General features: G+C 35.0%; 1 protein-coding gene across 1 annotated transcript in view; it reads right to left on the minus strand.

Annotated features, from left to right (window-relative positions):
• The window catches only part of LOC141336876 (spectrin beta chain, non-erythrocytic 1-like), a 40,528-nt gene that overhangs the window by 2,365 nt on the left and 14,209 nt on the right, over positions 1 to 23,954 (minus strand). Inside the window, exons 9-16 of the mRNA XM_073842597.1 lie at positions 22,951 to 23,068; positions 21,389 to 21,547; positions 21,012 to 21,314; positions 17,726 to 17,882; positions 14,211 to 15,081; positions 11,542 to 11,679; positions 5,133 to 5,889; positions 1,215 to 1,417 (exon numbers count right to left, since the gene is read on the minus strand). Coding sequence (XP_073698698.1) covers positions 1,215 to 1,417; positions 5,133 to 5,889; positions 11,542 to 11,679; positions 14,211 to 15,081; positions 17,726 to 17,882; positions 21,012 to 21,314; positions 21,389 to 21,547; positions 22,951 to 23,068 — 2,706 coding nt within the window. The remainder of the gene's footprint in view (positions 1 to 1,214; positions 1,418 to 5,132; positions 5,890 to 11,541; positions 11,680 to 14,210; positions 15,082 to 17,725; positions 17,883 to 21,011; positions 21,315 to 21,388; positions 21,548 to 22,950; positions 23,069 to 23,954) is intronic.

Here is a 23,954-nt window from a genome sequence, read left to right on the forward strand (position 1 = left end):
GCGATTAATCGAAAAGTAATCGAAATCGACATTCAGAACCTATAATCGATCAAATTTTTCCAGGTCAATTATTTCAATTACTTTCCCTTTAAAAACACTACCGCGTGTGGAGTCAGGTGACCCCGCTCCTTTATGTTATTCCGCCGACATGTCGATGGAGAGCTTAAGCAGTATTTATACAGTAAAAAGTATTTACAGGATATACAAGAGTAATTTTATTTAGAAGAGATACTGCTTATTTTCTACTTTTAATATTTATTATTATTTTATAAATAATTTATTTTGTTTCCAAAAGTGCAAGTTATTTATTTTCACTAATTTAAGAAAAATGTAACTTTTCGTTTTAAGCAATGTGTGCTTTCATTTCAGTTGTTCAACACTGATGTTCAATAAATAATCATAGATAGTAGATAGTGTGTGCACCCTTCATTCAAAAATCTCTCACTTGTTGTAATATGTGAGCATATTTACTGTACAAAACTTGTCAGTGAACTACGAGGGCAAAAAAATAAATATTATTGAAATATAATTAAATATAATTTTATTAATGAATAAAATAATCGTTCATTAATCGTAATCGGGTTAAAATGTTCAATTAATCGAGATTTTGATTTTAGGCCAAATCGCCCAGCCCTACTTTCTATTTCAGAATTGACTTGATCAAACATGGAAAAATATGAATTTCTAATTAAAAGCAATAACATTAAAAAAAATTATATAAATTCTGAAAGTTTCAGGCACAAATGATTTAACAAATGTTTTCTGAGAATTAACCCATGGAAGGCCGTTTGAAAAGGTAATTGTGACTTTATCTCACAGTTCAGACTTATCTTGCAATTTTGACTTCATACAGTATAAAGTTGTTTTCTCAGAATTGCATATTTGTATCTCACAATACTGACTTTGTAACCCACAACTGCGAGTTAGAAATGTAAAATTTTGAGTTTATATCTCACAATTGTGACATTTTTAGAAGTGTGAGTTTTTATCTCACAACTGTGGCTTTATTTCTCAGAATTGCGAGTTCAAATCATGCAATTCTGACTTCGTAACTCACAAATGAGATTTCATATTATAATTATAAGGAAAAAGTTAGAATTGTAAGCTAAAGAGTCTCAATTATCCTTTTTTATTTTTTATTTAGTGGTGAAAACTGGCTTCCATACCAACCAGCTCTATGCAGCATAAATATTATTATGTGTTTTGGTTCTGACCTGTTAGCGAGCAGATCCACTCTCTCCCTAATGCGCTCTGAATAGATGTTGTTCTGACTGATGAGGCTCTCTCCTGCCTCTATGACAGCTTTAATGCGGTGCAGGTTGAGCTCCATGGTGGTGGTAAAGTCCTTGTGCTTTTTGATGGCAGCTTCGACAGTCTCTACTGTGGTGGGGAGCTCCACATGGGCCAGCGCTGACTCCTGAGGAGAAGAGAGAAAGACAGGGTGAAACACTGCATACAGAAAGCATCTAATATGTTTCCAGATCAATTACACTAAAAGCAAATCCATAACCAGGGGAAATGGCAAGCCGTTGGTGGTACTGCAACAATAAACACTAACAATATCAATGCTCACATATTCTTCTGATGATTTCACAAAATGTTTATAACTTGATCAGTTCTACAGACTAAAAAACATTTTTCTTGCAAAAAAAATATTAAATGATGAAAGCAAAAACAATACTCATAACAGTCTTAAAATCATAATTGTCAACCGTTCAGCTGTCCTTGCAGTAAAATGTTGAACCTCAAACAACCTTAAGCATAAGTGGCTAATGAATGCCACTGCCGTGTTTGTTTAGTTCAAAAACTGTTCACCTTCGATGACAGTGCGGATTCTTATTCTGAACCCGCAGGCAACAGGAGGCAAATGGGCTTTTAGCAAACTAGAAAAGACACAGCTTCTAACATACAGCCAGACGGGGTTGAGGAAATGCATGTCCTCTGACATTTAAACTGCATTTAAGATATTCTCATGAAGTGATGACCCAACATAAAAGCAGCAAATGTCTCTGAATACGAACTGAGCAATGACCTTAAACTGCCCCGATGCTCCTGACATTTACAGATGTGACCTGAAAAAGATCAGTCAGATCAGTTCTTGTCTCCTAATTGTCTGCTAACTCTAACCCATAGAATAGAACAGTCAAACATAAAGTGTCTTAAATATCTCAATTGTTTTTTCTAGACAGGAATGACATCCAAAGGAGAGAAAATGGAGACTTTTTGCAAATTGAACACACCACTTTTTTCTCATTTGCATTTACCTTTCTTCTCATTTCTGAGGGTGAACCGGTTTGGACTGAATGCACACAGGAGTATTGCTTTTTTTGATAATTCATGCCATTTCACCCTAGCTTCAGAAGAGATCTCAACAATGACTCAAGCTGTTCATAGATTGGTAACTATTTACAGTAAGATTCATAAGTTAACATGAACTAAGAATGAACTGCAACATTCATTAACCTTAGTTAATTTCAGCATTTACTAATGCATTATTAAAATCAAGTTTTGTTTATTGACATTAGTTAATGCACTGTGAACATGAACAAACACAACTGTATTTTTATTAACTAACATTTACAAAGATTAAAAATTTGTATAATAAATGTGCTGTTCGTTGTTTGTTCATGTTACTTAATATATTAACTAATGTTAAAAAATTACACCTAAAGTGTTACTGAGATTTCAATATGCTTGCATTAAAAAATTATTTAAAAAAAATTAGGTCCCACTTTACATTAGGTGGCCTTAACTACTATGTACTTACATTTAAATTAATCATTTGGTACAATGTACTTATTGTGTACATACATGTTTTACATTGTACTTATCTTTTCTTAAAAACATATATGTAATTACATTTGTAATTAATTTCTGTAATTACCATTGTTGACCCATCCCTTACACCCTAACCCACCCTTAAACCTACCCATACCACCAAACCTGTCCCTAACCTTACCCATATCCCAAGTTAATAGAAGCAAAAGTGTTTTGCAATGCAATATGACCACATTAAGTACATTGTACTTATTTTTTAATGTAAGTACATAATAGTTAAGGCCACCTAATATAAAGTGTGAGCAAAAATAATTTTAAAGACCAAATTACCTCTATTAATTCTTTTAAAATTTAAATTAAATTCTTCATGCCACAAGAAACATTGAAGTCAAAGCTGGGAATTAAATTTAAGTACACGTTAAATGTAACTGTATTTTTAACTATTTTAGACCTCTTTTCGGTCCTGTTTTCAGGCATTTTGTTTAATATAAAACATTAGATTACGTTATTTTATTTTAAGTCTCTCATGAGCACCATGGTTGCATTTATGTGATCAAAAATACAGTAAAACAGTCATATTGTGAAATACCATTGCAATTATAAAAAAAGTACAATAGTTCAATTTAACCCTTTTTTTTCTTTTTTTCCACAAAACCTTTAAGCAGCACAATGGGTTTTAATGTTTATAATAATATTAATACATGTTTGTTGAGCAACAAATAGCATATTAGAATGATTTCTGAAGGATCATGTGACACTGAAGACTGCCGTAATGGTGCTGAAAATTCAGCTTTGATCGCAGGAATAAATTACATTTTACAATGTATTCAAATAGACAATAGTTATTTTAAATTGTAATAATATTTTACAATATTGCTGGTTTTATGGTATTGCTTTTAAATAAAAAAAGTGTTATCAAAAATGTAATTATTCAAAGACCTTTAACTGGTAGTGTTATTACAGGAATAGTTCACCCATAATGAACATTCTGTCATCTTTTTCTCAGCCTCATGCCATTCCAAACCTTTATTTCTTCAGTGAAACACAAAAAATAAATAAAGTATATCACAAAAGTGAGTACACCCCTCACATTTCAGCAACTATTTTATTATATCTTCTCAAGGGACAATACTATAGAAATTAAACTTGGATATATTTTAGAGTAGTCAATGTGCAGCTTGTATAGCAGTATTGATTTACTGTCCTCTGAAAATTAGACCATGATGCTACCACCACCATGCTTGACTGTAGGCAAGACACAATTTTCTTGGTACTCCTCACCAGAGCATCACCAAACATACTGGACACCATCTGAGCCAAACAAGTTGATCTTATAGTCTCACCAGACCACAGGACGTGGTTCCAGTAATTCATGCTCTTGGACAGGTTGTCTTCAGCAAACTGTTTGCAGGCTTCATTGTGAGCCAGCTTCAGAAAAGGCTTCCTTCTGGGACGACGCCAATGCAAATGACTTGTTGCAGTGTGCATCGTATGGTCTGAGCACTGACAAGCTGACCTTCTACTTCTGCAACCGTTAAAGCAATACTGGCTGCACTCATGCATCTGTTTTTTGAAGCCAGGTTCTGCACTTGACGCACAGAATGAGGGCTCAACTTTGTTGATGGAACCCATCCGGAAAACCTCTGTATGACCCTCGGTTTCAGGGTGTTACTGAACCTCTAATAGCCTTGGCCATCTTTGTGGAGAGCAACAATTCTAATTCTCAAATCCTCAGAGAGTTCTTTGCCATGAGATGCCATGTTGAACAATCTAGTGGTCAGTATGAGAGAATTGTACTTATAACACCTAATTTGAACTTCTCTAATACAAGATACACAACTTTGAATGGTCCTGTCAAGCAGACAAAACATAAACATGATGAATAGGACATGTGCATGGTTAAACAACATACTGCTGTTATCACTTACAGTGTACTCACTTTTGTTGCCAGCTATTTTGACAATAATGGCTGTATGTTGAGTTATTTTCAGAGGACAGTAAAGCTATCCTGCTATACAAGCGACACTACTCTAAAGCATATCCAAGTTTGATTTCTATAGTATTGTCCCTTGAGAAGATATACTTAAATGGTTGCTGAAATGTGAGGGGTGTACTTACTTTTGTGACATACTGTATATTTTTAAAAACCCTTAGTTGAGTAAATGATGACAAAACCCTTTTGGGGATGAACTAACCTTCTAAATATAACTACATTCAAGATATAAATCATAAATGAGACCTCTTTTAGCTCCTCAGCTATGACAGAGAAAACAAATTGCGTAAACAAAAGCTTTCAGAAATATCTTTCAAATGTAAACTGTACAACTGACATAAAGAGGTGTGAGGGGCTTCACCTGGTTATTGAGAAAAGCCTCGGCCTGCTTGACGTCCCTCAGGAAGAGATGGAAGATGTGAGCTTGCACCAGCACCTCCCTCCTGCTCTCCCACATCTCCAGCAGTTTGTTCCAGCCCACATCCAGCTTGTGCAGCCACTGCTGCAGAGCTCCATGAGGCAAGGGTGCTTCCTCTGTCTCCAAAAGCTCATTAACAGCCTGGAGACGCTCGTAGTCCTCTTCATACCTTCCAATCTCCTCTTTAAGTGCAGCGTGTTGGTTTATCAGTCGTTCTGCATCCTCTAAAGCATTGGGAAGCTCATCTGAAGCAGCAGCTGTCTGGGTCTGCACCAACCAGGTGAGGAATGAATCCAAGTCTTGGATGAACTGTTGCAAGCGGCCAGCGACGGTTAAAGAGTCCTCACAGCCTTGCAATGTACGCTTAAGCTCTTCCCACTCCACGCTTATGCCCTCAAAGGGAACTAGGATATCCACTGCCTTGCCTGGATGGGAGGTGGCGAGCTCCTCTGCTTCCTCCTGAAGGTGAAGGAGCTTGGGTTCGAGAACCGTCAGAGCTCCCTCCATGGTGGAGAGACGGCGCTGTAGCGCCAGCACGCTGCCCAGGTCGCTGCCCACATACTGCGTGGCATCTATGGCTTTCCGCTTGTCCTGAATCTGAGACTTGATTTCTGTGCATTCCAGTAAGTAGTTCTGGATTCGTAGGATCGAGTCCAGGTGATCTTTCCTCTGCTCGACCAGCTCCACAATGCGGTTCCACCTGTGACATGCAAAAAGATAGCAATTTAGCCTTTTCTTGATAGTTGATACTTTTGATTTCAGACATCTTTGCATTTCCTCCTTAAACACCTGCATCTTTGCTAAAGCAAGTCCATTCCTAGGGATGTAATACTAATCCTAAAAATATCTAAAATCCCACAATACGATAATGTCACGAGATGATGTCCACAATACGATATTATTGCGATATTTAAAAAAAAAAAAAAAAAAGAGGCAAATGAAATTTGTTCACTTCCAGAACAAAAATTTACAGATTCACAGAATGTACTCACCCTGTTGTCATCCAAGATCATGTCGTTCTTTCTTTACTTATAAAGAAATTATGTTTCTGAGGAAAACATTTCGGGATTTTTCTCCATATAGTGGACTTCTATGGTGCCAGAGTTGGAACGGCTCAGTTCACAGTAAATGAATACAGTGCAACTCATTTATTGCATGTACTGTGAGTTTAGCGAGTGTTTGGAAACACAACAGCCACCAGTTATGCTGATGATTACAGCATTTCAGTAGATTTGAACTTTTCTAGTTTGTTTGGCTTTCCAAAACACCAGTGTGAATGTCATTTAGACTGAGGCAGTGTATCACAAATAAAAAAAGGGTTGAGTCCCCTTTAAAGTTCAGGTACAAGTCAATTCACTGACTTTTTTTCTGACTTAAAGGAGAAGTTCACTTCCAGAACAAAAAATTCACAGATAATGTTCTCACTCCCTTGTCATCCAAGATTTTTCTTTTTTCAGTCGTAAAGAAATTATGTTTTTTGAGAAAAACATTTCAGGATTTCTCTCAATATAGTGGAGCTTCAAAGGACTCTAAACGATCCCAGCCGAAGAAGAAGGGTCTTATCTGGCGAAATGATCGTGTATTTATTTATTTTTATCACAATTTATATACTTTTTAACCATAAACACTCATCTCGTCTTGCTCTGTTAGGGCATGTCAAAAAATTTATAAAAAAAACAAAACACTCGTTTCACTATATAAGGCACTTCTTCCTTGTTTGGGATTGTTTACAACCGCATTTGGGATCGTTTGAAGCCACATTTAACCCTTATGCGGTCTTCGTTTTGGAATCACACTCACACTCAGGCAACAAAACTTAAATTTTGTAACAAAAAAAAAAAAATTGTTTTCCTGTTTATTAATGTTTTTACTCCACATTTGTGCAGTTTTCGTAGGATTTATGCTATTTTTTTAATATATATAAATTATTAAATAAATATATATTTTTAATAGGTTTATATGCAAAAACAGCTTTTTATGCAAAATTCACTTGATAAAATACCCACATTTTAAACTTTCAGTAATGGGGATAACATGGAAAATTTGATATGGTTCAGTGTAAGATTTTTGCCCATTTTTTGGAAAATGCAGTTTTAAAAGTAAAAAAAGTAACTTTTACAAGTTTTTCCAGTTGAGTTCATGTCTACGTATTACGAAATCACAATTATGACAATAAAAAATACTTTTTGTCAAAGTTTAGCATTTTTTTGTACTGAAACAAACCCAGTTCTATTACATATTGAGTAGCAGTAGCATGAACATAAGAATGCAAAAACAGCAAATGTTTTTTTATTTTTTTTTATTTGACAAATTATAAGAGACGTTTTATGGTCTCCAAATGTAGTCCTGTGTGTTTCATAATATGTAGATATAAAAAACTTTATAAAAAAAGATATAAAAAAATATCTTTCAGGTGATCAAATAGCAAATAGCAAATAGTGGAGCTCTGCAGCCACCTACTGGTAAAAGTATTTTTTTTTTTACTTTTAAAACTGGATTTTTCAAAAGATGGGCAAAAATCTTACACCAAACCATGTGAAATTATCCATGTTATCCCCATGAATGAAAGTTAGACATGTGGGTTTTTTATAAAGTGAATTTTACAAAAAAAGCTGTTTTTGTATAAAAACCTATAAAAAACATGTATTTATTAATTTATATATATTTAAAAAATGTCCTAAATCCTCCAAAAACTGCACACATGAGGAGTAAAAACATTAATAAACAGGAAAATAACATTTGTTTCCTTTTTTTAACTATTATTTTGTTACAAAATTGCATTTTGTTGCCTGGGATCTCCAGAGACCACGAACCTGAGGGTTTTTTTTCACACTAACATAACATCAAGATATCATTCCACTTTTTTTTATTTATTTGTAGATCAAGATAGTGTTGACCACCGTACAAAGTCTCATACCATTTGGACAAGGGGAACATTTTTGTTTAAATTTGAGCAAATGTCATTCGGGGTCCAGAAATACCCCGAGGACCACGTAAGGGTTAAGCTGCATTTTGGAAGTTTAAACTTGGGGCACCATAGAAGTCCATTATATGGAGGGAAATCCTGAAATGATTTTCTCCAAAAACATAATTTCTTAACGACTGAAAAAAGAAAGACATGAACATCTTAGATGACAAGGGAGTGAGTACATTATTTGTGAATTTTTGTTCTGGAAGTGAACTTCTTTACGTCAGAAAAAAAATCTGTGAATTGACTTGTACCTGACCTTTAAAGGGGACTCAACCCTCTTTTTATTTGTGATACACTGTCTCAGTCTAAATGACATTCACACTGGTGTTTTAGAAAGCCAAACAAACTAGAATATAAGATGGAAATCTCCAGCTTCAGAGAAACCAGGCTTACAAAATTAATACAAATCTACTGAAATGCTGTGTCAGGTTTTAGTCTGTTTCTGTTCTGTTTTCCCAGTGTTTTTCCCCCTCTGTTTCTAGTCCTTATGGTTTAGTCCTTGTCTCCCCCTTTTGATTTAGTCTTAGTTGGTTTTGTCTTGCCCATATTTGTATTTCCCCCTCGTCATCTTGTTATCTCGTTAGTTACCACGCCCCTGTTTCTGTGTATTAGAGTCTGTGTCTGATCACTTCCTGCTTGCTCCTGGTTTTGATTTGTTTGTAATTTCAGTATTTTTGTTTAATAAACTTTATATTTCATTTAATCCAGTTCTCCTCCTCCATCTCCACTCCTCACCCAGCCAGATTGTGACATGCTGTAATCATCAGCATAACTGGTGGCTGTTGTGTTCCCAAACACCCGCTAAACTCACAGTACATGCAATAAATGAGTTCACTGTATTCATTTACTGTGAACTGAGCCGTTCTGAGGCATGTAAAACACCGGATCACGAGCTTAATGCCTGAATGAAGTGTGCGAAAACAGACTTGATGAAGGGATTAAGCCATATTGTGCTTTCAGTTTTAGTTCATTTGACAGATACTGTGCCAAAGCATAATGGCCCAAAACACTACTTTATTGACCTTTTATGTTAGAAAAAGAAGTCTTTTGCACGGAAGACCTATTGTTTCATATCGTCATGTGACCACCATAATATCGATATTGATAATAGTGTTACATCACTATCCATTCCATTTAAAATATTCCTTATGAAGTTGGTATGGCTATTCGCTTTGAGGTCATCTAATGCTCTCCTAAAAGTTGGCAACATTAGCTTTTTCTCATATATAAGTACATGTAAAATGTATAACTTCTCTCTGGGAAAATGGTCCAAAAATACTGATGACTCATCTTGTTTGCAGCACGGTTATTACAATCAACTAAAGCCAAAGCTACAAAAAAAATAAAATAAAAATCATTACTTGAAATTAACCCTAACTATAGGCCATTTACTGTCCTAAACATTATTTGAAGACCCTCTAGTGCTAGTTGTGTTCAAAACTTAATCTATATGCACTTATAGGTTCTTTAAATTAATAATTATAGTCAAAATTATAGTTAAAACCATGGGAATCCTTAAATAAAAAAATAGCAGTTGAGGGGGTGAATTGAAATAAAAAATAGAACAGAATAAAAAACAGAAATATTTGATTTTTTTTAACTGTATTAGCTTATATTAAACCATTTTAAGTCTTCATGAGGTTTATTAAGTTTGCTTAAGAACCACTGATCTGAAGTCTTAAGATGATTTTACCGAGCAGCAATTGTTTCTTGAGCAACATTTTTGCTGGTTCTGAAAGAACATTCCTATAAACCAATCAGATTGTATTTTTAGATTATGGTATTATTAAGTGTGCACAACTCACACTCTTAAAAAGGTCTTAGGTTTTAAAAATACATTTTAAAAATATCCAATATACCACCAAATTAGAAAGATATTGGCAGATAAGAGATATGACGGCAATATGTGCATATGGATACAGCATATGTACAAAACAATTAGCATATATATTTATATGCATTTAAATGTTAATTAAGAATAACTTGATCACAAAATTGGTCAAGCATCCAATTGTTTAGTTCATATTCATATCATTTTGTTTCATTCTACTTGGCGATCTAGAGTAAGGCTTGGATGACGGACAATAAAAATGATTTGGTTCCAGAAAACATGACTCAGTCTGAATCATTGTCAATTCATGGACACACACATCAAGGACCCACCCACACAAACGAGAGTCCAGGGGCGCATCGGCGGGCCACAGCTCAAGCTTTGAGACACAATATCACAAATCAAACAGAGTAACTACAGGGCACGCTTTAATGAAACATTCTTTTAAATACACTGAGGCATTAAATATTGAAGAACACAATAGCTGTGAATGTGTGTGGGTTCGGCCCATAGTGCTCTGTTTTGAGCCGGGTCAGGCGCGCTCTGTATGTGGCAGCCACAGCAGATGGCAGCACGCTGAGAGAGGCTATTTATGCCAAGGTCGGTCTAAAACGGATCACTGGAGTTTTTCACACATACGTCACAGCTTGCCAGTTTCAGTGAAAGCTTGTGAAAGCAGCAGCCCGTTTTCTAAAGACACCCATGTAGAGCCGTGTGTTAAAAGTGACAAACAACAGCGGCATCAGGAATGTGCAGGGCTTTCTGAATGAAACCATTTCAAAATGAAAACAAATGGGATCAACTGAAAACAAAAACACATAAGAGGATGAACTGTTCGAACAGAAAATGATAAGTTTTAATAATGAATTAATGGTCACACTTTGGTTTTGAGGACCAATTCTCATTATTAAACTATTAACTACAACTTTTGCCTCAAATTCTCAATTAGCTGCTTATTATTAGTTAGTAAGGTAGTTATTAAGTTTAGGCTATGGTAGGGTTAAGGGACCAAAAATATGGTCATGCAGAATAAGACATTAATACAGTTTACATACACTCTGCAAAATGTTACTTATTTTACCAAAAAAGAGGGATCATACAAAATGCATGTTATTTTTTTATTTACTACTGACCTGAATAAGATATTTCACATAAAAGATATATAGTCCACAAGAGAAAATAATAGTTGAATTTATAAAAAATGACTCAAAGTTCAAAAGTTTACATACACTTGATTCTTAATCTTGTGTTGTTCCCTGAATGATCCACATCTGTGTTTTTGTTCTTTTTGTTTAGTGATAGTTGTTCATGAATCCCTTGTTTGTCCTAAACAGTGTCGGCTGTTCTTCAGAAAAATCCTTCAGGTCCTTCAAATTCTTTGGTTTTTCAGCTTTTTTGTGTATTTGAACCCTTTCCAACAATGACTGTAAGATTTTAAGATCCATCTTTTCACACTGAGGACAATTGAGGGACTTCCTGTTGCACTCTATGGTATTTGCCATTAAATATTCTGGGAAGTCACACAAACTGTATATATGATGTGTAGTTACCTGCTGTTTAAGTGATCTTGACAGCCCCTGACTTCGGTGGAACTGGGGTGACCGCTGTCTAAAAGCTGCTGGACGATCTGATTAACATCTAGTATCCTTCCCATCAGGCTGTTCATCTCCTGGTCCAAGCTCTCAAACCTAAAATGCAGAAAATTTAATTTACAAATATGAAGAAAATCATTGAAAAATCAATCAATATCCAATTTAGCCCAAAATTACTCTTTTGAAGTCATGAAAATACAACTTCATCTGTGGGTAACTGCAAAATACAACATTGGAAAAACATGCTTCTACCTACATATTTGCAAAAAAGTACACACTAAAAAATGCTGGGTTATTTTTTTTTATCCAAATGCTGAGTTGAGCCTGCTGTGTCATTTTATTGGGTTGTTTTTTATATTTTTACCTAGATGCTGGGTAGTGTTTCAGTACTAAGCTGCTGGGACATTTTTAATGGGAAGTAATTTTTTTCTACTCAACCGCTTGGTTTAGCCTGTCTCAGACAAAACAACCCAGCTGCTGAGTTACAGTCAGAGAGCAGGCTTTTTGCTTCCTGTACAAGAGAGAGCGGTTCACACTGCCACCGATTTGGTGCACTTCTTCAGTGAAATAAAGGTTTCTATACATTTTATTTCATTTATAAAGTCTTTACTGTGTTGTAAATTATATTATTTTACAAGGACGAGATGTCAGTCAGCTGCGTCAGCAGCGGTCGTTCGTTTTGTATGATGGAAACGCCTTTAGCCTTGAATAACATAAACTGATTTTAATCTGTTATAATACTGAATTCAATTTAATTTGAAGTTAAAATATGTTCTCTAATCTCAGTATTGTTTGTTTATGGGCAGGATATGGAGTCAGTCACGGCATCTTTCAGCTACAAGTGAAATGTGAGGCTGTCTGAGCAGTGTTGTTTTCGTCAACGATGACGATGACGAAATCATTTCGTTGATGCCACTTTTTTCCATGACGAAAACGAGACGATGACGAGATAAAAATGGCTCGTTGATGACTAAAACATGACGAGACGTGTGTGATTTTTCGTTGACGAGACGAGAATAGACGAAAATGTTAGTGGGTGGTCCGTCAGACGTTTAAAATGCATGACATTTCTGCTTATTGTGCATGCCAATCAAAACCGAAAAAAGTACCTGCTGCTATGGCAAGCCGTTTTAGCATTAAATGCTCTTTGCTATACTAGTATGGCAAGCCGTTTTAGCATTCCATCCTTGTTTGTCTTTTATGTTTTAAAACATTCCTTCATTATTGTAATTATTGGTAAAAAATAGTCGATCCGGAAGCTCACATTGTGTTGAACTATAGATCTGCTATTTTCAGAACTTATAAGTGACACTACCCAACAGCAAAATACTTACTGACCTACATTAATTTGTTAAAAGTCTACTTTTCCCCCCTTTTTTGACTAAAACTAGACTAAAACCTTTTTGACTTTTCGTCGACTAAAACTAGACTAAAACCTTCTTGACTTTTCGTCGACTAAAATTGGACTAAAACTATCACATATAGAAGTGACTAAATTTTGACTAAAACTAATAACCATTTTAGTCCAAAAGACTAAGACTAAGACTAAATCTAAGATGGTTGTCAAAAACAACACTGTGTCTGAGGTTCACAGCTCCCCCAGGCACAAGAATTAGCACTACTTCTGTGAAAAGTGATCACAGAGAACCGTTGAATACACTAAATTTTAAAAAATGCTACTTTTAATTTTTTGTTAAATTTTTTATTTCTAAAATGTTTGTCAAACGAGTTTAAATGTATGTAATATTGTAAACTATGCTGTATTTATCCAAATAAATTTAATTTGTCATATTTTTGTTCATGGGTGTTCTTGCTTAATAATAAATGTTCATCTTTTGATTATTGCTGTTGCCTCTTTAATTATGTGTGTGATTTTTAATGTTAAGCCAGCAATATAATAATAAACTGAGCCGCTTACTTCATTCCTGAATGAATCAGCAGTTTGAACGAATCAAGTTTTAGTTTCTTATTTAGAGTATCATTTCATTGAAAAAACCCTGAAAAAGTTGGTTTACTAAGCTGTTTTGGACTTTTATTGTATGAACAAAAAATACAGAGATGTTTCTCAAATGATCTTCTTTTATGTTCTATATAGTTAGGCTGTTGTAGCATTTTTTTGTGTAATAAATGTGGAATCAAATAAATTATTTATCTCTAAAGCTACAATTTGTAACGTCTACTTGACACTTTCTCATTTAACACAATAATGCCTTTAAATAATCTTTTGTGGGTAATTTCATAGCCAAATTTAATTTGCGAATAATTTGATTAATTAATCAACACATCATGTAACTAATCATGTAAATAACTGATGCAAATATATTAAACCTGCATCTCATATATATATATATATATACATACCTGAATCGTAGCATTTGTGAATTCTCAAGTATGCTTAACAATTATTTTTAAATGGGTTTAATATATAATGCAGCCTTGGAAAACAGCCTAATAATGCGTTTCATGGATCCGCGTCCGTGAAATGCGGCACTTCTGTTCATTTTGGCCGGTTACTCGACGCAGGCGAAATGAAATCAAGGATTTTTAAAAATCGAATAGTCGATTAGAATCGACGAAACGCATCAGCCCTAGGGTCAAAGCAGGCAATACCTGGCGAACGCTCCTACCTGTGTGCGATCACCTCCACGTCCTCTAGTCTCTCAGGAACCTCCATCTTGTTCAACCACTGCTCTTTCTCATCGATCCACAACTCACAGGCGTTCACCTCACTAAACATGCGATACACAGCCAGCGCGTCATGCAGCCACTGCTGCCGCAAAACGGCAACTTCCGCCACCTCTGCGTAGAGCTGCTCCGTCTCAGCCATGCGCGCTCGCACCTCATCCAGATCCCGATAATGCAACGGCAACGAAACTATGTGTTTCCGAAGGCCCACCACCTGTACACGATGTTTATCGATACTCTCTCGGACACCTCTGTGCTTTTTAAGGAGAGACTGCGTAGAGTACTCATCATGTCCGAAGTCCTCGCTAGAAACGAGTCGGTAAGCGTCCTGTAGCCAAGCTAGTAGATCGTCCGTCTCTGTGCTGAACTGGAAAAACTCCAGCGCCTCCTGTAGGTTACACAGCCTCTGTGTGGCATGGTCCTCCAGTCTCTTCCACTCCGCCTTGACCTCCATCAGTCGCTCTTGTATTCCTGCCGTACCGAAGCTCTTCTGGGTGAGGATCTGCTTGCCCATCTTCATGGTCTGTTGTAGTAGCGCACGTCGTGCCAACAGCTCTCCTGCCAAAGTTTTGTGCTTCTGCAGCAGTCGCAGAACGCTGCTCAGGTCTTTTCCACAGGTCTGCGTGGCCAGGATGGATGTCTTCTCTCGGATCCAATTCTCAGATTCCTCTACCTCCTGGAAGAAGGCCCATAGCTCGCGTGAATCCTCCAGCTCCAAGCGCCGTTTTCCAGCCAGCTGCTTTAATTCCTCTAGGCAGGTGTTGACGTGGTTGACCCGGTTACAAATTACCTGAGGGTCACATGGCTGGTAACCTGAGTGAGAAACAAAGACAAGAAGAAAAGCAGATTCAATGATTTGTCACCAAGATAAGGTTATTTCGCTGGCTAACAAAGATGAGGTTTTATCGGATTAGCAAAAATGACTTGTGATAGTCTTGCAAGCACCAACAATAAGTGATGAAAACGGCAAATTAGTCAGTATGTGTTGCATCATTCATTCAGAGTGTTTATACAGCTTGTTGCAAATTTTCTTTTTCTACTATCGGGTACAATGGGGCTAAAGGCACACACAAAGAAAAATGTGCTTTTCACTGTGACCAAAGTGCATGAGTGCAGAAAAATATATATATGTTTGTATTGAAAATTTATCTTTTCACACTTTTAATTTTCACACAACACACGGTATTGATACAAATACTTTAGCAAAAATAATGTTTTAATACCTGTTCAAAACAATCACTTTAGCAAAGCTTATTTTGATATATAAAAGAATTAATTTTGTTCAACAAATATACTGTCATTAAAATATGTTAAAATAAAACATATTTAAAATACAGAAACAAAATCATAGTAATTTAATATAGATTTACAGTAGTAACAACAAATTATATTTTATTATATTATATGATTAATAGCATGTAAATATGATGGTTTCTTTCTAAACATGGTAATTATCTCTTATATTGACACCCAACATAATATGTGACCCTGGACCACAAAACCAGTCTTAAGTCGCTGGGGTATATTTGTAGCAATAGCCAAAAATACATTGCATGGGTCAAAATTTTTTATTTTTCTTTTATGCCAAAAATCATTAAGAAATTAAGTAAAGTTCATGTTCCATGAAGATTTTTTGTAAAATTCCTTTCTGCAAACATATCAAAATGTAATTTTTGATTAGCAATATGCATTGTTAAGAACTTAATTTGGACAACTTTAAAGGTGATTTTCTCAGTATTTTTGATTTTTTTGCATCCTCAGATTTCTGATTTCAAATAGATGTATCTCAGCCAAATATTGTCATATCCTAACAAACCATACACCAATAGAAAGCTTATTTATTGAGCTTTCATATGATGTATAAATCTCTGTTTTGTCAAATTTAACCTTATGACTGGTTTTGTGGTCCAGGGTCACATATATGATATTTACCATCTGAATCTAACAATGTCATGTTAACAAATAGAAAAGTCAGCCTTCTATTAATTATCATAATCATTGTGCCTTTTAGCCCCAACAGCAGGGGTGCTTTTTACCCCAAATACCATACTTTTACACATTTTTCATTATTTAAAATCTGTTGCTTTAATTATCTTAAACAAAACTGAAAATCATTAAGAAGACCTTTGTCTCAAGATATATTCAAGAATTTAAGCGATTCTCATTTGCTACTTAAATAACAACATTTTTAAAAACATTAAATATTAGATCAAGTAAGCACAGAATCATCAAGCATCAGCCAAAATTGCACGTGTATCTTAAAAAGCGGATGTTTTGGAAAGTGTTACGACAATCTAGTGGTTTAGAGGAAAATAATATCAAAGGTGCCTTTTACCCTGGGGCGCATTTAGCCCGGTCGAACCCTATATATGTGACTCCGGACCACAAAACCAGTCTTAAGTAGCATGGGTGTATTTGTAGGAATAGCCTATTAATACAGTGTATGGGTCAAAATTATTGATTATTTATAAATTCTGAATATTAAGTAAAGATCATGTTCCATGAAGCTATTTTGTAAACACCCTACTGTAAATATATCAAAACCTAATTTTTGATGATTAATATCCATTGCATTGCATTGCATTTTTTGCACCCTCAGATTTCAGATTTTCAAATAGTTGTATCTCTGCAAATATTGACCTATCCTAACAAACCATCAATTAAAAGCATATTTATTCAGCTTTCAGATGATTTATCTCAATTTAAAAAATGTACCATTATGACTGGTTTTGTGGTCCAGGGTCACATATGGATGCTGTGCTTTTAAACATTCAAATCATCAAAGAATCCTGAAAATAAAAACATATCACTGTTTCCACAAAAATATGAAGTAGCACAACTGTTTCCAACATTGATAATAATAAGAAATTATTTTTGAGCAGCATATTAGAATGATTTCTAAAGGAACATGTGCCACTGAAGACTGGAGTGGTGAAGTTGAAAATTTAGGTTTGATCACAGAAAAATGTACATTTTTTAATATAATAAAAAGAAAACAGTTATTTTAATTTTAATATTAGTTAATAATTTATGTAATCTTTAAATGTTAATATACTGATATATTTTTTTGTTATATATCTTTAATAAATATATATATATATATATATATATATATATATTTTATATTTTTTTTTTTTTTGTTGCAAAGACAGAAAATCTCTTTTTAAACGGAAGCTTAAAAGTTAAGTTAGAAAATAAAAAAAATACCTTGCTAAAGCTGAACCAACAATGAACCAACAAGAAGTAGTAGTGTACACTGAATAGAGAGCAAACTAGTTCCAGCCCTCTTGTGGCGCATTTTGCAAGTTCCTCATGTTATATTATTTTACACACTCTTCCCTGCAGAGGTCTCTGGACATCTCAGTGAAAGAAACACCTCCAGTAACCTATATATCACAATCTGCCATCACATCAGTGTCTCTGAATCAATATTCATCATGTTTCTGTTTTAAGGCACACTCACCTTCAATAGTGGTGAATTTGAGAGCTGCAGTGTTGAGGGTTTGAACTCTGTCCGCCTGTATAGAGATGTCAGCCTCCTGTAAACTCTGTTTCTGGAGCATGTCCTCCACTTCAAGAAGATGTTTGCCATAGTCCTTTGACAGCAGCTTAACCTGGAGTGAGAATATGGCATTTTGGTCAAGAAAAGCGTGTCAACTTGACTATTACATGAAAATAGTGTTACAACACGATGTAAGTTTTTGTGGGGGATTTTAGGGTGTTTTCAGACTTGGCGCTTTTCAGGGGTCTGAGTGTGGTTCGCGTGATTTTTGGCCCGTATGTGAACACTCCAAACGATCTCAGACCCCTCAAAAGCGAACTGTACCGAGACCATCTCGGGGGGTGGTCTGAGTACGGTTTCGCTTTCGGCTAAAGGTACGGTTTGCTAAAAACGGCTCACTTTATTTTTCCATGCGCGAATTTCGATGTAGTTTGGTCATCAGATGTCTCCGTACAAATCATCTGTTCATAATAATGATTGCTTCTTCTGGCAGATCTCTACAAATTTGCTCACAACGTACACTCGTTTATTTTCATTTCAATCTCTTTCAAACTATGTAAGAGTGATGTGGCTGTGTGCTATGCCAGTTTACATTTTTTAATGTTTTGCATGCACATCCCAGCGGGGGCTAATCTACACTCTCTTTAGCGTCTATTGTGTTTAAACTGTCAAAAACAGTTGGTTTTGTCTCAATCAAACATAAACATCTGGAAATGAAATCGCATGTGTATCAAGAGCTGTGCATTACTGTAGTTCTAGTACAGCAGCCTGATAGAATTATACGATTAATAATATGCATTTTATTTTTTTTCATTTGATTATTACGTTTCTTACTTAAATGCTGCTTTTAAGGATATCTATAATGTATCTGAAAATATTTTCTGTTATTATATTTGTCCAATTATTATTATTTTATTATCTCAATGCCTTTAAAATGTCCTTAAATTTAATTTTATCAAATTTAAGGTCATAAAAAGTACAATGGGGACTGAAAGACAAAATTAGCCATATAGCTAATTGTAACACCGTGCGGGGAATGAAGAGCCAGAGGAAAACACGGGGAATCAAGAGTACAAACAAAACGGATTTATTAAATAAAAGAACATAAATCAGGGGCGCAAAACAAACACAACGAAACGCTAAGAACGGACCAGGGAAACGTGGAACAAAGGACTATTTAAACACTAGTAAAGGGGAGTGGCAACTTAACAAGACAGGATAACGAGGGGGAAGTCCAAATATGGGCAAGGGTAAACCAATACAAACAGAACAATAGGGGGAGACACAGGAATAAACCAAATCAAAGGAACCACAGGGGGGAAAACACTAGGAAAACACTATGAAACAGACCACAATCCTGACAGTTTCATTGGAAAACACTGAACGCTGATACAATCCAATTGTATCATGAACACTGCACGTTTCAAAATCAGGTGTTGGACTGCTTTGTGTGCTACCCCTACCGGGGAAAACATTATATTTATAAAAAAAAGAATTTACATTTTTAATCAGCCCTTATTCTGGTTTATTACACGGCTCTTTGGAATGCTTGATTCTGATTGGTCAGTTGAGACATTTGCAGGTTCGTTCTTTTCAAATAATCACCGCTCCAAAGTAATAACGCATAGCCGGTACTACTTGTATGTTTAAAATCCCTCCGTGCCAACAAAGATTACCGTTTGGCGCCATCTTGTGACAAACACTGGACAACCACAATTAACAATGGAAAATTTCGACATTAATCTATTTAAATTGTCTTACTAACGTACATAGTTTGAATGTTAGTCACGTGGTACTATATCGTTTCGCGGAAGGATAAAAATGTTAATTTAAAACAAATATGCCAATAAAAGGTTTCAAATTCATATTCATGTCCAGTTTTTTTCCTTATGTGGCAAGTAGCCGTGTAATAAGCGGGATAATGTACAGGCAGCCTGTAGTTATCGCGAAATAAGCCCCTTCAGTGTGATACAAGACTGATCACACTGTCGGGGCTTATTTCTGCAATAACTACCGGCTGCCTGTACATTATCCCTTACTTAATATAATAATTGATATTAAACTAACCATTAAACCATAAATATAACAATTGATACTTTTAACTTTTGACTTGTTTCTTAAAAATGGTTTAAAGGCTGAAAAGTTTATCATTTTATTATTTTTATTTATTTTTGAAAACCTAAACTGTAAATCAAGCTTTTTGCAGTCAATTTAAAGCTTGATATGTTACCATAAACATTGCCCTTCTACACTCATACAAAATTAATTTTATCTGTGCAGGTCTAAAAAAGTTTTAAATTTGAGCTCACAAATCCTGCAGAAACCCTGTGTGCTATAAAATAAACATGATTACATAATCAAGGAAAACAATTCAAACTAAATTTTACAAAGGTGTACAAAACGTATATTTTTGTGCAAAAGATAAAAATATAAAAGTTTTGGAGGCCATAATATCATCCAGCATCACTGAACTGGACTAGATCCAAAAAGCAGCAGTCTGAGCACAAAGAGGTCTGAGACATCATTACTGGACCAAGAAAGGATCCGAATCCTCTTTCAGGAACAACGACAGTGTGAACATAAAGAAAACTGGGTCCTTTTTTTTTTACTTGGTCCACCTCTTGGTCCACTTAAAGGGGTCTGGGTTCGGTTCTTTTAAAGAGGACTCAAGTGTGAAAACACCCTTAAAGGAATAGTTGACCTAAAAATTTTAATTTGATGTTTATCTGCTTTCCCCCAGGGCATCTTATAATGGCAGTCAATGGGCATCAAATCTTTGAGAGTCAAACAAACATACACAGACAAAACCAAATATTCACAGACTACATTGCCAGAGCAAGTTGACGCGTCACATGCCGGCTGTTGTAATTGCATTCAATACAGGTGAACGTTGTGGTACATCAGAGGTAAATAATGATATAAATACTGTTTAGTTTCTTGCACAGACCGATCGTTTTGTGTCTTAAGATCTCTATGTTTTGTCACAAGCCGCAGGGTTTAATTTGGTTTTGGCTGTGTATGTTTTTTTGACTCTCAAAGATTCGGTGCCCACTGACTGCCATTATATGACTGACAGACTTCAACGGTTTGAGTTAAAAATCTTTGTTTGTGTTCTACTGAAGAAACAAAGTCACCTACATCTTGGATGCCCTGGGGGTAAGCAGATAAACATCAAATTTTCATTTTTGAGTGAACCATCCCTTTAATCACAAATAAAATCAAATTGGTACAGTCAACCCACCTGCATCTCCTCCATCCAGTCGATCATGTAGACCATCTCTTGGAAGGTCTTCTGCAAGGCCAGGTTCTTCTCCAGACGTGTCTTACGTCCCACCACCAGCTCCTTCAGAAGGCTCCACTGGCCGAGGATGTTTTCTTTGCGTGCCAAGATACGTCGAATGTCGTAGTACCCTTCTGACTCCATCTCGGTCGCCAGCTCCACTACCACACTGATGCGCTCCTCATACGACAAGATGTCTGCTTCGATCGCCTCGTGTTTCTTCATGGCAGCTTCTACCGCTGGCAGGTCGTAGCCAAAGTTATCCTAAAAAGAGCAGTAGCCGATTAAGTTTTATTTTTATACAGTACACCAGGTTTTATTTTTTCTGTTTCGCACACCTGTGAGACGAGACGCTGGTTTTCATTCAGCCAAGCCTGCCTCATGGTGGTCTTATGATCGAATCGTTGAGCTAGAAGTTCAAGCTTTTCCTGACGAATCAGCTCTTTTCTAAGAGCCACGCCTCTCTCATGCTCCGCCTTCTCTAGTCTCTCCCACGCCTTTCATGAGAAAAACAAAATATTAGAATTATTCTGTGAGACTGTTATCATACTATAATTTAAATTCATTCATTCAATAATTTTAAAATATAATAAAATGTGATATTACCAAAAATTAAAAATTTATACACTTTATAGACGTCTTTCATGCTCACCAAGGCTGAATTTATTTGATTAAAAATACAGTAAAACGCTAAAATTCTGAAATATTATTACAATTTAAAAAATATGTTTTCTTTTTTTAATATATTTTGAAATGTAATTTATTTCTGTGATTTAAAGCTGAATTTTCAATCATTACTTCAGTCTTCAGTGTCACATGATCCTTTAGAAATGATTCTAATATGCTGATTTGTTGCTCAAGAAACATTAATTATGATATGAAAATAATTGTGCTGCTTCATAAATGTTGTGGAAATAGTGATACACAACCATTCAAATGTTTGGATTGTATCATAAAAAAAAACCAAATACGTCAGTTCAACAAGGATGCATTAAATTCTGTAAAAGTGATGGTAATGACATTCATAATGATGCAAATATTTTTTATTTCTAATAAATTTTGTTCTGTTGAGCTTTCAATTCATCAAACAGTCCTGAAAAAAAGTATCATGGGTTCCACTAATATATTAAGCAGCAACTGTTTTCAACATTAAAAATATGAAGCACTATTATTAATAACTGAGCACCAAAAATTATAACTAAGCAGCAAATCAGCATATTAGAATGATTTCTTAATGATCATGTGACACTGAAGACTGGAGTAATGACGCTCAATGATTCAGCTTTAAAATATATTAAAATAAAAAACATTTAATTTAATTCATACAAATATATACCACATTACTGTTCTACTGTATTTTTACTTTTTTTCTCAAATTAATGCAGTCTTGGTAAGCAGAAGACTTTTTTTTTTTTACATTAATAAACATTAATTATTCCAAAACTTTTGACTAGTAGTGTACATTTCTTCTTAAAGGGATAGGTCTCCAAAAAATTAAAATTTGATGTTTATCTGCTTACCCCCAGGGCATCCAAGATGTAGGTGAATTGTTTCTTCAGTAGAACACAAACAAAGATTTTTAACTCAAAGACCAATTGTTTGGTGTCTTTAGACCTCAACGTATCGTCACGAGCCGCAAGGTTTAATTTGGATTCATCTGTGTATGTTTTTTGACTCTCAAATCTGTGGATCCCATTGACTGCCATTATATGACTAACAGACTGCAACGGTTTGAGTTAAAAATCTTTGTTTGTGTTCTACTGAAGAAACAAAGTCACCTACATCTTGGATGCCCTGGGGATAAGCAGATAAACATCACATTTTCATTTTTGGGTGAACTACCCCTTTAAAGTCATTAATTAATATTTCATTCAAATGACATGACGTGAAATTTACACACCTTATTAATGTCTGAGATGAGTTTCCCGTCATGAGGCACATATGGCTTCTGATTGTTAGCTCTGAGCTTACTTTGGATGGTGAAAAGCAGCACCTCCAGGTTCCCTTTCTCCTGGAATCTGTTAAAAGAGCAATCCACAGCATAAATAACCGCACAAACTGTCATACAAATCCCTTTCCTAAGAGTAGTTGTTACAAAAATAATATACTTTATCATGCACTGACATGCAAATTGCATGTTAATTATAATTCAAATGAAAAATTATGTTAAATGCAATTAGCTGAACTTAAGAGTGATTTTTTAAACCAACTTAAGTACGACTTAAGTGCAACTTTATATCTTTAGTGTCATAAATACATTGTCTTTGAAATATGGTTAAAGTGTACTAAGAGAAACATTTATGGTAACTAAAATACACTTCAACATAATGTCTATTAAAACGTGTATGTAATGTATTTAAATATATTGTAATAACATTTGTAATGATTAAGTTGCAATTTACGTTTAAATGTATTAACTTTAGTAACAAATAACACACTACAGTTAAAATTATAATTACTTATACATTACATTCGCTTTAGTGTCTTAATCAACACAACAAAATAAGTGTACTTCTTTAAAGCACAGAAAAAGATTATAACATAACATACTCTTGCACTCTTTACAAGGAATATTCCTAAAAATTAGAATCCTGTCATCATTTATGCACGGTCAAGTTGTTCCAAACCTTGATAACCAAACAGTTGCTGGTAGCCATTGACGTACACTATATTTTGTCCCCATAAATCAATGGCTACCCGCAACTGTTTGGTTATCAACATTTTTTAAAATATCTTCTTTTGTGTTCAACAGAAGAAAGAAACTCATACAGGTTTGTAACAATGACAGAATTTTTATTTTTGAGTGAACTATCGCTTTAAGTGTGTTAAGAAAATGTCATTAAAGTGTCTCTCTTTAAGTGCACTTTTAAGTGCTTTTATTTCATTAATATTTTATTATCTGCA

The sequence above is a fragment of the Garra rufa genome, chromosome 6 (genome assembly GCF_049309525.1).
Source record: "Garra rufa chromosome 6, GarRuf1.0, whole genome shotgun sequence".
NCBI classification, from domain to species: Eukaryota; Metazoa; Chordata; class Actinopteri; order Cypriniformes; family Cyprinidae; genus Garra; species Garra rufa.